Consider the following 15,587-nt stretch of genomic DNA (forward strand, 5'->3'; position numbering starts at 1 on the left):
AGGCTATTTGCAATCACATCTGGCCCTGCCCGCATAATCATACAAGCCGCGTTTCCATTAGGCTACCCTTCAAATTGCGCAAATTGAAATTGCGTAGCCTAATGAAAATGCGCACAATGGAAACACGTCCATTTCGCAAAAACTCCCGTTTATCCCAATAAAGTTTTTACGCTCGCATGAGGAGGCTTTTCAGGCAATTTGAAAAAGGAATATTTCGCAAAACTGCAATGGAAACGGGTTTTGCGCATTTACAGTCACCTGACTTAGAATACGCGGTGTGTTTTGGGTCCGTGTCCGCAAATAATAATAATAATTATCATCATTATTATAACATTTATAATATGTAGAAGACGCTTTTATCCAAAAAAGGAACAAAGCAATTCGTCACATTTCATTCATAATACAGGTTGGACAATAATAATAGGGCTAAGATTATCACAAATAAACACAAGATTTTGACGCATATCCAAGTGTGTGTGCGGACTGGGTGTGGAGCGCGCACTGGATGGCGAGGCGTGGGCGCGAACACTTGCATTTTCCTATCAACAGTCGAAACAACTTAAAATACTCTATCATTTCTGGTCATACAGAATATAATAATACATTATTCGCAACTACTTTTATTTGCGTAATCTCACAATAACAAGAAAACGATGTGCTTTTGTAAAATAAAATAAAACAATCAGGCGCGCTTTCATGATCTCCGTGAACTGAAGCGCGAGAACTGATAGGCTAGCCTTTGTAGACTGAAGCTTTAAATGTCCACTTTAAAAGGAACAAATTCGAATCGATAGCTAATACCTTCTGATTATGTAATCCGTATGAAAGGTGCATTCTCTCTAAAGGTGCATCCGGAGATGGAGATATGTTTTTAGCCGACACTGATTTAGGAAAACAATAGTTTATTAATAAACAATTAAAATGCCTCGTTATTTTTTCAGACACATTTATTATAGCCTAACTCACCTATACATCCCCTTTCTGTAGGCTGTGGTTATGGCTCTTCTCATTCAGCACTGCGGGAAAAATATAATTTCCAGGTTCTAATTTGGCCTTAGAAAACCAGTAAAATCTACATTTTTTTCTCCATATTAATTTGTGAATATTTTAAATGTTTAATAAAGGGGCAAAAAGTCATAAACAAATATCAGAAAATTCATCTCTCTCTCTCTCTCTCTCTCTCTCTCTCTCTCTCTCTCTCATATATATATATATATATATATATATATATATTATTTATTTTTTTATTTTTTTGTGCAGCATTTGGTGTAGGCCTACAGGTCAAACTAAAATATTGGTGTTCACCTTTGCTGGTTAAATAAGAAAAATGAATGCAAGTACACTGACCGTTTGGACACAATACGAGACAGAGTTCTTTATTGAATTCATAAAATAAACAATAAGGGAGAAACACCCAGGAACTCCGTGTCTTTCCCTGCCATTAACGCTTGGATAACACGCCACGTCTCCTTCCATTAATAATAATAATGTCTATGCGGTGGCTGTGATAGAGGCTATAAACCTACCAACGTCCGTTGCCATGATTTTTGGAATGACTGATCGCGAGAGGAAAAAAAGACGTTTTAGTCGCATAACATCGGTTAATGGAACGCCGTCATTTCGCAATAGTTTTTTATCGACATTTAGAAAATATCGCAAAAGTTTTGCGCAAATCTGTAATGGAAACGCGCCCCAAATATGATCAAATATTGGGGGGGACAAATTGCCCTTTGTTGAATATTGGGGGGGTCGTGTCCCCGTGTCCCCCTGTCCCCCCATAGAATTACGCCTATGTCATGCGGTGACCCAAATCAGTACCAGAATAAACCTGAAGCGAAGTGCGGGCACAGGTGTGGGTATATCTTCTACTCAACAGCTTCATACAATCTGATCTGTTTTTAATGGCTTTTAAATCATGTTGCTTCATGTAAAGCCTAAGGGGTTGTACACACACAAGAGATGTTATTAAATTCAAAATCAGTCAGACAGAATCCACAGACGCAAACTGTTTTTAACTTGTCACATCTTGCCGTTTTAGGATGATGACCATATATACAGTGGCACTAAAACATATGTGGACATTAAAGTCACACTTAAACATTTCTGAATGTCACTGATACAAAATACATATCAAACCAAGCGCCAACTGCAAACAATTGATGCAAGACCTTTACTCAGATTCTTAGAAACACTTCCATTTAATTTTATAGTTTTTCTTTTTAACCCTTTAACTGTCACCGTCCCACCTGCCATTATATATTTAAAACAATAATATCTTAGTCAAAACCTTAAGTAATATTGACAAACTATATATCATTTGAAAGCTTGCAATCTATAGTTTTCATATTTGGTGGCTGTTTAAAAAAAAAAAAAATTACAGAGCAGTAATTCATCAATTAGCAACAAGAATATTTCCCTCATTAGGCTTGTTTACGCCTTTATTTTGAAGTAGTAATAAACATGAAAAATCATGAGAGATTGGTAAAAACCTCAGTTTGTTTTCATGCTACGAGTTCGAAAGATAACACGAATTCAATTTTATGAGAAAAAAAAGGTTTTAAATAAAGACAAATATTATGGATTCTCGATTTGTGATGCGGCTGCGAGCTATAACGGACATATTTGCTCTTTTTAAATACTGCCAAACCACCCATACTACTTCTAAATAGGATGTCTACCTCATAAATTGTATGAAAATTATGGAAATACATAGTTCAGATCACTCAAAACATATATGAAAATGGAGGCGCCCTTATATGGTCAGTAAGGAAGCTTGGCTGACCATCTAAAGGTTTGCTACTGCGCCCATAGCAAAAAAAATTAAATAAAACAATAAAAAAAACTGATATTTGTTCAGATTTTTGGCTTTCATTTTCTTGCAGTTTAAGAGTAAAATATATTTTGTAATATATATATTTTATATAAAATATAAATAAATTATATTTTTACATTGTACATGTTCATAAACTCAAACTTATATAACTTTTTTCTGTTTCACTTACATCATTAATTTCACTTCTACAATAATATGGCAAATGTCTTCTATAAAACAAGACCATATGTCTATATTCCAAAGCATTCTTGAATTACAATCCATTTAAGTTTGGATAATGATTTTTATGTCTATGCGAGAAAAAAAAAGGGGGGGGGGGGTGACAGTTAAAGGGTTAAACCTACCGGTACTAGTGTTTTAGTGAATGCATGAAGTTCTCCTCAAGCTCACCTACCCGCAGTTCAACACATTAACTATGAACATGATCCACTAACATTTCATTTAATCCATTTCCCCATTTTAACAGTATATCTATTGCTTTATAACCTCTTTTTGTGAAACATTTGGTTGGTTATGTGATATTTTGTTAAATGCTATTTACTCCAGTGAATATTTCTCAGGGTTTCAATTTCTCTATGGATTTGGATTCATATTCTCTAAGTCTTGGCCCAAAAGTAGGCAATGTTGTTGTGGGGTAGAGGATAGAAAACACTATTACTTTTGCACTGACTCCTCCCAATTTGTTTCTGTGCGAGTATGTCGTGTTCGGAAGGTCTGATCCCCAGTGTGTGATGCCCAGTATTTCTCTGTAAGCATTTGCAAAATGGGTAAGTGTATGAAAAATGTTGTCTATGAAAAGTGTATATACAAAGAGGTATGATGCCTTAAAACACACACAAAAAATATATATATATATATAAACCTTGACAAAAAGCAGTATTTGAGAATGTCTAAATATATATTCAAATCCACAACCTTAAAAAAAAAAAGCAAATATGTCCAAAAACAAATTCACAAGCCATTCTATAGAGAGCTCTACAGGCATCTAGTGGTTACACCATAATATTACATATTTTTCTTTATTTACTCTCACCAGATTTGCCAAATCTGCCTTTAAAAATTGGATTTTAAAGGCCTAGTCTCTATTCAAACCTGAAATACTGCATTAACTGAAAAATAATGATTTTTTTATTTCAATGGGGAAAAAATTTATCATAATTATTGGATAAATATGAATTAGTACCATAAAATTATCTCGAAATACAAAAAAAAAATATATATTATTGAACAAAAATATATGAAGAATTGAAAAATAATGATAAATATCAGGAATTATTATTTTCAATGGGAAAAAATGGATAGAGGTGTCAATAGAGGGACAGAAAGCTCTCCAATTTCATCAAAAAATATCTTCATTTGTGTTCCGAAGATGAACGAAAGTCTTACGGGTTTGGAACGGCATGAGGGAGAGTAATTACTGACAGAATGTACATTTTTGGGTGAACTAACCCTTTAATATAAACAGAATGTTTTGTATGGATGAATGCCAACAGGGACTCCAGAAGCCACTGACCTGTTCCCTGAACTGCTCCTGAGAGAGACACTCTGTGACGTTCACGCAGCCCAACAGACAGCCGGTGGGATACTCCGCAGGAAACTGGGGCTCTGGACAGCAAAATAGCGTATTTATTTATATTTGTTTCTGGTTTATTTAGTTGTTTATATGTATATGCATTAGTGCTGTCAAACGATTAAAATATTTAATCGCGATTAATCGCATGAATGTCATAGTTAACTCGCGATTAATCGCACATTTTTATCTATTCTAAATGTCTCTTGATTTCTTTTTGTCCCATTATTTTTTCTCATTTTAATGCTCTTATCAACATGGAAAAGTGGATCGGCTTGCTTTGTGCAAATGTTTTTTATTGAAAACAACATTGGCATATACTGTGTTCAATTTCACACTAACATTCTCACTCGGAGCAAATAATCTCTCACACAATGTAACACTGTCCATCAATAAAAGGGTAAAAGAAATACTGACGAGGTCCTGATATTGACGAGGGGGCGGAGAATTCGCATCAGCTGTGTGTGTGTGTGTGTGTGTGTGTGTGTGTGTGTGTGTGTGTGTGTGTGTGTGTGCTTGGCCATCATCAAGTGGTATTTCAGACTGGATGTGCTGCGATGATGATAGCTCAGTTCACAACGACAAAACACACAGATCACTTTGGTCTTGTCAATGGAATTTGGCAACTTTTTAAAAGTAAACTTTCCATTCAGAATCTTGTTGGCATCCATTTCGGCGTCTCACGCTCGTCATCCACTCAAAACGTAACGTTAACCAACTATTTGGCCGGCTCGCGAGCCCAAACAAGTGTGTGCGGCGTCGTGCCTGTTGTTTTGTTTCCGGTCTAGCTAGATCCGCTTGCGCTTTCAAAACGTGCGCGCGGCGCAAGCCATTGAAATGAATGGGTTTCATAGCGCAGCGCCGCGCATGCCGTGTCCTGTTGCAAAAGCATGTGAAAAAACGACAAAGTTTGCTAGGCCAAAAAGACCGTTAATCGCACGATAAAAAAATTAACGCCGTTAAAATGGGTTTGCGTTAACGGCGTTAATAACGCATTTAACTGACAGCCCTAATATGCATATATTACTGTGATTATATGTTCATTCGTATGTGAGCATTTATTATGCATGTTTATTTTTTTGCTTTTTTCCCTCCATTTAATTATGCAACAATCTGATGCTTGTACTGTGCTTGAGATGCTTTTCTTAATAAAATAATAATAACCAAGTTAGGTCAAATTGTAACACTTTACAATAAGGTTCATTAGTATACATTAGTTAACATGAACTAAGAATGAACAATACTTCTACAGCATTTATTAATCTTAGTTAATATTAATTTCAGCATTTACTAATATGTTATTAAAGTCAAAGGTTGTATTTGTTAACATTATGCACTGTGAACTAACATGAACAAACAATGAACAGCTGGATTTTTATTAAAGGGGTCATATAATGCCATTTTTGTACAAGCTAATATGATTCTTTAGGGTCTAAATTAAAAGTTTGTAATATACTTTTATTAAAAATTCTCATTAGTATTGTAAGAAAACACTTATTTTACCTGGTCAAAAACAGCTCTGTTTTCAGCACGCCGTTTCAGTGCATATGACTTTAAATGATCATGAGCTTTGCTGACTCCACCCCTCTGTGCTGTGCATACACCGTTTGTAACACAATAACTCAATAACCATAACGCGTTGTTCAGTATAAACGTGGAATTATGAATTATATTGAGAACGTCATACATAGAAAACATGCCGTAATGTACCCTGAGTGTAAACCTTAGACGCATTCATTGTGAAGCGTGCAGCTAGCGATTTGCAAAGATTAATATATTAATATAAAGTTTAATAAAACGTTTCACTCACTTCCGTTCTTCTGGAGGTTCAGCAGGAACACGAATATCTGGGACCGATCCTTTTTAGCAAAGCTTCTTAGCAAATCCAGCTTTATACTGACCCTCGTTTATAAAGCAGTCTGGTGTGAAATGATTCGCGCAAACATGAGAGCATTGACGTTGCTCGTGGGGAATATTCCCTTCGAAAACAAACTCAGCCACTGCGTCTTCAGCGGTTCGGATTCAGGAACATTAAAATGACTGTGTTCGTTATTACACCCAAGAACAGAACACCACAATCGCTTAGACGCCATTCTGCTCATAGACAGTGCTCCAGCATATCAACAATGAGCGCGCCGGTCCGGTCCGTGCCGCGCAGACTATGATTGACAGCTCCCTCATGTGCGAGGGCGGGTCTGTGTTGAAACGCTCCCGTCAATCAACAATCGTGGGAGGGGCGTCCGTTTTATTGACGTCACAAAAACGAACGGCTCGATTTGAGGCAGGGGAAAACATATAAGGAGATTAAAACAAAACCACTGGATGGATTTTTATCATTATATGATGGTTGTGTACAGGCACTGCCAACACACATTTCAGTATTCAACTTGTAAAAGTGCATGTACCATTATATGACCCCTTTAACTAACATTAACAAAGATTATGTATTGCTCATTGTCAGTTCATGTTACTTAATACATTAACTAATGAACCTTATTGTAAAGTGTTACTGTACATACTGTACAGTACCTAAAAGCATATAAAGGTCTAGTATTACTGTTATAAATCTGCAAACATACGGTCTCTGTAAATCTGCCGGTACATGGCCTCCACCCCTGCGATCTCTTGAGGAGTTGCTCGGTTAGCAGCGGCTGCGATCCACAGGCGCCCTCTATGGGACGTGTACCATGTTCTGCCTTCAACCCTACACAAACACAACAAATGGAGAGAAAATGGGAAACATTCAGGTGAGCTACAAACAAAAGCTCTACATATCAGAGATGAAAAGATGGATCACATTAAATGGTTTGACACAAAGCAATGTATGTAAATGAACAGGAAGTGGGAATGGGGCATCTCAAAGTGCTTACGTTTTTCTTCAGTCTGAATCCTTTATTTCACATTTGAAATGCACAATATTTAGTGTCACATCCAGTTATCGGCCCAAATAAGTGTTATATAAAGGTTAAATAAGTACAATTTTGTTAAATACATTCTCTTAACCTGTTTATACCCAGGCAATATGCCATTCATGAGTTTATCTCCCTCAAAAGTGTAAAGATTGAGTCTTCCAGGCACCATAAAAACATTGAGAGCGGTCCACACAGATCAGTCAATATCTTTCAGCTAGTGCCTACTGGACCAGGAGGAAAGTTTGGGGCGTGGCTACTATAGCAGGAGGAGGGTTTGGGGTGTGGCTACTGTAGCAGGAGGAGGGTTTGGGGTGTGGCTACTGTAGCAGGAGGAGGGTTTGGGGTGTGGCTACTGTAGCAGGAGGAGGGTTTGGGGCGTGGCTACTATCGCAGGAGGAGGGTTTGGGGCGTGGCTACTGTAGCAGGAGGAGGGTTTGGGGGGGCGTGACTACTTTAGCAGGAGGAGGGGTTGGGGGCGTGGTTACTGTAGCAGGAGGAGAGTTTGGGGTGTGGCTAGTGTAGCAGGAGGAGGGTTTGGGGAGGTGGCTACTATAACAGGAGGAGAGTTTGGGGGCGTGGCTACTGTAGCAGGACGAGGGTTTGGGGCGTGGCTACTGTAGCAGGAGGAGAGTTTGGGGTGTGGCTAGTGTAGCAGGAGGAGGGTTTGGGGAGGTGGCTACTGTAGCAGGAGGAGAGTTTGGGGCGTGGCTACTGTAGCAGGAGGAGAGTTTGGGGTGTGGCTACTGTAGCAGGAGGGGGGTTTGGGGTGTGGCTACTGTAGCAGGAGGAGGGTTTGGGGCGTGGCTACTGTAGCAGGAGGAGGGTTTGGGGGTGTGGCTACTGTAACAGGAGGGGGGTTTTGGGTGTGGCTACTGTAGCAGGAGGAGAGTTTGGGGTGTGGCTACTGTAGCAGGAGGGGGGTTTGGGGTGTGGCTACTGTAGCAGGAGGAGGGTTTGGGGTGTGGCTACTGTAACAGGAGGAGAGTTTGGGGTGTGGCTACTGTAGCAGGAGGGGGGTTTGGGGTGTGGCTACTGTAGCAGGAGGGGGGTTTGGGGTGTGGCTACTGTAGCAGGAGGAGGGTTTGGGGTGTGGCTACTGTAACAGGAGGGGGTTTGGGGGCGTGGCTACTGTAGCAGGAGGAGGGTTTGGGGTGTGGCTACTGTAGCAGCAGAAGGGTTTGGGGCGTGGCTAATGTGGCAGGGTGAATGTTTGGGGGCGTGGCTACTATAGCAGGAGGAGGGTTTGGGGCGTGGCTACTATAGCAGGAGGGGGGTTTGGGGTGTGGCTACTGTAGCAGGAGGAGAGTTTGGGGTGTGGCTACTGTAGCAGGAGGGGGGTTTGGGGTGTGGCTACTGTAACAGGAGGAGAGTTTGGGGTGTGGCTACTGTAGCAGGAGGGGGGTTTGGGGTGTGGCTACTGTAGCAGGAGGGGGTTTGGGGGCGTGGCTACTGTAGCATGAGGAGGGTTTGGGGCGTGGCTAATGTAGCAGGGTGAGTGTTTGGGGGCGTGGCTACTGTAGCAGGAGGAGGGTTTGGGGCGTGGCTACTGTAGCCGGAGGAGGGTTTGGGGGTGTGGCTACTGTAGCAGGAGGAGGGTTTGGGGTGTGGCTACTGTAACAGGAGGGGGTTTGGGGGCGTGGCTACTGTAGCATGAGGAGGGTTTGGGGCGTGGCTAATGTAGCAGGGTGAGTGTTTGGGGGCGTGGCTACTATAGCAGGAGGAGGGTTTGGGGCGTGGCTAATGTAGCAGGAGGAGGGTTTGGGGTTTACCTGTTAATACATGCCTTCACAAGCACCCATAGAGCTGTGTTTGTGATGCTTAAGTTGGGGGAGGTGCAACGCGCGAAAGTGGTGTTTGCAAGGTTGTTTGAAAATATGCTTTATTTTTGTAACTCCACTAGGTGACACTAGTTTCACAGAAACGAAATGCTTCATCTTTAAACTAACTCGAGTCGGTTGTACAACTTTTTTTGATATACTTAAAATTTGTTTACACAAAATAGTACAGCCATAATGTGAAAATATTGAAATATTGCTATAGTCCCGACTCCAATCTTATTTATAGGTGCATTCTAAGTTTACATAACATGTCAAAACTATTTACTTCTCGCTATTGCTAGACAGACGGAGGTGGTATTTATAATTTAGGGGGAAGAATATTCTCATTTTAGACCCCTTGAGCAGGGAGTGATGTAATTTATGATTTCATGGCGTCTTCAAGTGAACTGTACCTTTTTATGCCCTTAACAAGCAGTGAAGCCCATGGCTGATGCATGCTGAGGCACCAGCCTCCATCTGACATCTCCTGAAGCTCTTTGTCCTGCAGTCTGAGTCGGCTGCGCTCACTTTTCTGTGTATTACTCACAGCCTTTGAAGAAGACTTGCGTGAGGAGTCGCTACAGGCCACGTCAACCCACTGACACAACACAAACACACATGAATGAATAGACATGTACACAGATGCAACTCATATACAACTGGCTTTAAAGGGACAGTTCACCCCAAAATGAAAATTAGCCCATGATTAACTCGTCCTCAAGCCATCCTAGGTGTATATGACCTTCTATCAGACGAATACAATCGGAGTTAAATTAATAAATGTCCTGGCTCTTCCAAGCTTTATAATGGCGGTGAATTGCTGTTTTTGTTTTGAAGTCCATAAAATTGCATCTATACATGATAAAAGTGCATCTATCCGTGATAAAAGTGCATCTATCCATCATAAAAGTGCCTCTATCCATCATAAAACTGCATCTATCCATGATAAAAGTGCATCTATCCATCATAAAAGTGCATCTATGCATCATAAAAGTGCATCTATCCATCATTAAAATGCATCTATCCATCATAAAAGTGCATCTATGCATCATAAAAGTGAATCTATCCATCCTTAAAATGCATCTATCCATCATAAAAGTGCCTCTATCCATCATAAAAGTGCATCTATCCATCATAAAAGTGCTTCTAACCATCAAATAAAAGTGCATCTATCGATCATTAAAATGCATCTATCCATCATAAAAGTGCATCTATCCATCATTAAAATGCATCTATCCATCATAAAAGTGCATCTATCTATCATAAAAGTGCATCTATCCATCATAAAAGTGCTTCTAACCATCAAATAAAAGTGTATCTATCGATCATTAAAATGCATCTATCCATCATAAAAGTGCATCTATCCATCATTAAAATGCATCTATCCATCATAAAAGTGCATCTATCCATCATTAAAATGCATCTATCCATCATAAAAGTGCATCTATCCATCATTTAAGTGCATCTATCCATCATAAAAGTGCATCTATCCACTAAGTGCTCCACACGGCTCCGGGGGGGTTATTAAAAAAAGCCTTCTGAAGCGAAGCGATGCGTTTTAAAAATATTCATATTTAAAACTTTATAAAGTAAAATAACTAGCTTCCGGCCAATTATACTGCTATTATAAAGCTCGGAAGAGCCAGGACCATTTTTTAATATAACTCTGATTGTATTCGTCTGACAGAAGAAAGTCATATACACCTAGGATGGCCTGAGGGCGAGTAAATCATGGGCTCATTTTAATTTTTGGGTGAACTAAATGATAAATATAATTTATTATATAAATATAAGCTCTTCAAAAACAGATTATTTGCACCCACCTCTGGCGCGGCCTGTACTATATTGGGGTTGACAAGCTCTCTGAGGTGCGGTCGATCAGTGGAAACTGAATGTTTTGATGTCCGACCAAAAGAACCAGTGTGAATGTCCTTGACTGTATCGTCAAACCTTTTGCAAACAAAAAATTATATTCATATTATACCTTGCCAATCATGCATTGCAATTAATGCTGCCTTCAAGTCACGTCGAATTGATTCTATTTATGATATGAACATAGTTTGAATGAACAAATGAAAGAACGAAGCGTTTTTTTACTATGGACTACTGTACACCCAAAGTGCTTTGCAATCATATCGGGTTAAACAGCATCCAAATATTTAATTTATCTTGACTCTGAGCCTTGAGTTGGAGACGTGTCAATTAAAAAAATCATGGCAGGAAAAAAAATTATTGGGAAAATAAAGAAAGAAATTGACCAATGTGTCTATTTTATCCCAACCAAAAATCGCTTGAACACACCTCACGTCATAATAATGACTTCTGAATTATTAGGTATGAACCTCCCATGAGCACTTAAAGACAGCATAATACTTCTAAAAAAAAAGCTAACATGCTCTGTGAAAGCTTTATGCCAGGTTCAGACTACATGATATTTTTGTCAGTTACAATAGTCAGATTATGCAATTTTGATTCCTGAATTATAAAAACATGAACCATGTCTGACCGCATGTTGCACATCGTTTGCCGTCTTTAACGACGTGTGTGATGTCATCGAGAGACTTTAACTAGCAACTGACTTACGGAAACAAGAGCGTAAACTAACAATTAGGGCTGTCAGTTAACGCAAACCCATTTTAACGGCGTTCATTTTTTTATCGCACGATTAACGGTCTTTTTGGCCTAGCAAACTTTGTAGGTTTTTTCACATGCTTTTGCAACAGGACACGGCATGCGCGGCGCTGCGCTATGAAACCCATTCATTTCAATGGCTTGCGCTGCGCAAGGACGTTTTGAAAGTGCAAGCGGATCTAGCTAGACCGGAAACAAAACAACAGGCACGACGCCGCACACACTTGTTTGGGCTTGCGAGCCGGCCAAATAGTTGGTTAAAGTTACGTTTTGAGTGGATGACGAGCGCGAGACGCCGAAATGGATGCCAACAAGATTCTGAATGGAAAGTTTACTTTTAAAAAGTTGCCAAATGGTTCCATTGACAAGACCAAAGTGATCTGTGTGTTTTGTCGTTGTGAACTGAGCTATCATCATCATCGCAGCACATCCAGTCTGAAATACCACTTGATGATGGCCAAGCACACACACACACACATCTGATGCGAATTCTCCGCCCCCTCGTCAATATCAGGACCTCGTCAGTATTTCTTTCACCCTTTTATTGATGGACAGTGTTAAATTGTGTGAGAGATTATTTGCTCCGAGTGAGAATGTTAGTGTGAAATTGAACAGTATATGTCAATGTTGTTTTCAATAAAAAAACATTTGCTCAAACCAAGCCGATCCACTTTTCCGTGTTGATAAGAGCATTAAAATGAGAAAAAATAATGAGATAAAAAGAAATCAAGAGACATTTAGAATAGATAAAAATGTGTGATTAATCGCGAGTTGACTATGACATTAAAGGAGAACTCCGGCGCAAAATGAACCTTTGGTCTAATTACACATTGTTACCTAGTCAACCGTTATCTGAGATTTGTTTTCATGATTATCGAATGTAAATAGTTTTATCTCTAAAAACAGTTTAGCCTATAAAGCTAGTATAACGGTAGTATATTGGGCATAGATCAATGACAAATAAAAATCGCTTGTTAATACCACTAACAAGGCTGAAAATAGACCCACACTAACACGGTAGCATAATGAGGGTCCCTGCCTTCAAACCGAAGCATTGAGAACTTTGTCAGTGTCCAGACAGTTTAATAAGAAGATATTTTAAACATACAGTCAACTTCGTGTATACAGGCAGAAGCCATCTTTGAAATACAGCCTTTACCAGTAGATCTACGAACGCCGATCCAAGCCTGCTGTTCGCGCTCACCTTATCATTCTCACCAGCGCACTTGGATCGGCGTTCGTAGATCGACTGGTAGAGACTGTATTTCAAAGATGGCTTCTGCCTGTATACACGAAGTTGACTGTATGTTTAAAATATCTTCTTATTAAACTGTCTGTACACTTACAAAGTTCTCAATGCTTCGGTTTGAAGGTAGGGACCCTCATTATGCTACCGTGTTAGTGTGGGTCTATTTTCAGCCTTGTTAGTGGTATTAACAAGCGATTTTTATTTGTCATTACACTATGCCCAATATACTAGCTTTATAGGCTAAACTGTTTTTAGAGATAAAACTATTTACATTCGATAATCATGAAAACAAATCTCAGATAACGGTTGACTAGGTAACAATGTGTAATTAGACCAAAGGTTCATTTTGCGCCGGAGTTCTCCTTTAATGCGATTAATCGCGATTAAATATTTTAATCGTTTGACAGCACTACTAACAACGGTTACACTAGCCGTAATGCTAATTCTAGTTCTCACCGGGTTGCTGAACGCCTCCGCTATTGTTCGCCAACATTTATCTTTTTTAACTCTGTTGTCGTCCCTCGAGGAATCCTCATAAAGGCAGGAGTATTGTTGCCATCGCTCCACGAACCTTTCCTCTATTGCATAATTAATTACACCTAGCAGCACCATTATCATCCTCTCTTTTTCGTTTCATCATGTTTTAAAGGTGTAGAGCTTCTGTGCTCCTATTGGTCAACATCACAGATGTATGGATGCTTGTTTCCGCCACAGAATAAAATATTTTTAAAAGATAATTGCGACTTTTTTTCCTCGCAATTTCAAGTTAACATCTCGCAATTCAGATTGAGAGATAATTCAGATTTTCTCAGAATTGCGAGATATAAAGTCAGAATTGCGAGATATAAAGTCAGAATTGCGAGATATAAAGTCGCAATTGTTAGATATAAACTCACAATTGAGAGAAATAAACACAATTGCGACTTTATATCTCGCAATTCTGACATCTTTTCTCATATTTGTGAGATATAAACTAGAATTGAAGTCCAATTCTAAGGGAAAAAAGACTTTACCTCAGAATCGCGAGTTTCTCCCTCACAATTCTGACTTTATATCACGAAATTCTGAGATAAAAAGTCAGAATTGTGAGATAAGTCGCAATTATCTTTTGTTTCATTTTTTATTCTGTGGCGGAAACAAGCTTCCATACACATGTGACGGAAACCATTTTGGAGGTCTAAAAAAATAAAATAAATAAACATGCTAGTCTTTTTGTCAGGGCGTCGTGAACGTTGCAGATGCGGCATCAGTTGTCATCCACGATGACGCACTATATGAGATAAAACTATCAATTCTTGCATTCTGACACCCATTGTCATTTACGAATCACCACGTCAAACAGATCACGCCAAAATCGGGTTGATATCGTGTAGTCTGAACCCGGCATAAAATTCATCAAAAATGAAATAACTGAAACAACTAATTATGAAGCTGGCTTCTTACTTCTGGTAGTACGGACTCAGATTCTCCCCTTCATTCAGCACTCGTCTACCCGCAAAGTCGAGTGTGATCTTGCGGTCTTTGTGGGAGGCGTGTCGAAGCTCCCGGAGCTCCTCGTCTCGCTTGCGTAAGGCCTCCCTCTCACCTGGAGAAAGCCACTGGTTCGAGTCCGTGGCAAAATAATCAGATTCATCATCCAAGACTTGTGTCCTCTTAACACTAAAAGAAAGTGGGAAGAGGTCAAATTGTTGAAAGGTGTCGTCAGATGAGCAGCCAATGATCACGACCTAGGAATAACGAATAGAAACAAAAGCACAAAAGAAAAAGAGCAATACACACACACACGTGGAACGTTACAGTCATGAAACCCCAAAACACATTTTTTGAGATGTGAACAGATATGTCCAGGCTACACATCACTGAACATACTAAAAGCACTCATAAATTTGATAGAAAAAGTGGAAATTGGTTATTTATGCGTTCTCTAAACATGAACCATGCACACATATCTTCTTAAAATGAAATATGTGCAAATAAGGACACTGATACAGCCGTATGTCTAATCATGAACGCGATGACAGGAGGAATTATTCCGATACACAGAAGACAAACCGACTATTCAAAGAACAATAGACAAAAAAGTAATATGCCTTTATTCTTTCTGTTAAACTGACGCGTGTCATTTGTTCAGACTGTAGTGCTCCTGAATGTAATGAATATATTATTATTTAGACCTTTTAAATGTTCTTCCACATTTCTTCCTCTTTCTTGCGAGCGTGTTATAAATGGTTAAATTTGTCAAATGCATCATCCGTTTTTTGTTTTTTCCCTCTCCGTGGTCATATTTTAATATTCATGTGTCTGTATAATGAGTGTGTTGCAGGTCTGTGTTTTATTGGTTGTTGTCTTCCCTCTTCCCTCTACACTCCCACTTTTCCATAACTTTACAAGCCCATTTCTTGAGACTTTTTGAACTCTGAGGTGTGAACGACCAGGCTAAGGCCCCGTCCACACTACTGCGTTTTCGTTTAAAAACGGAGACCTTTTGCTACGTTTGCGCCTCCCGTCCACACTAAAACGGCAAAAACGGAGACCCAAAACGGAGAAGTTTAGAAACGCTGCCGATACGTTTTTC

At 39.4% G+C, this 15,587-nt stretch overlaps 1 protein-coding gene across 1 annotated transcript in view; it reads right to left on the reverse strand.

The window, feature by feature from the left end:
- trip4 (thyroid hormone receptor interactor 4) overlaps positions 1-15,587 on the reverse strand; it is a 95,761-nt gene that overhangs the window by 72,319 nt on the left and 7,855 nt on the right. The window contains exons 7-11 of the mRNA XM_056233197.1: positions 14,456-14,671; positions 10,956-11,082; positions 9,546-9,730; positions 6,983-7,107; positions 4,347-4,438 (exon numbers count right to left, since the gene is read on the reverse strand). Coding sequence (XP_056089172.1) covers positions 4,347-4,438; positions 6,983-7,107; positions 9,546-9,730; positions 10,956-11,082; positions 14,456-14,671 — 745 coding nt within the window. The remainder of the gene's footprint in view (positions 1-4,346; positions 4,439-6,982; positions 7,108-9,545; positions 9,731-10,955; positions 11,083-14,455; positions 14,672-15,587) is intronic.

The sequence above is a fragment of the Rhinichthys klamathensis genome, unplaced genomic scaffold (genome assembly GCF_029890125.1).
Source record: "Rhinichthys klamathensis goyatoka isolate OS25496 unplaced genomic scaffold, OSU_Roscu_1.1 h1tg000362l_1, whole genome shotgun sequence".
NCBI classification, from domain to species: domain Eukaryota; kingdom Metazoa; phylum Chordata; class Actinopteri; order Cypriniformes; family Leuciscidae; genus Rhinichthys; species Rhinichthys klamathensis.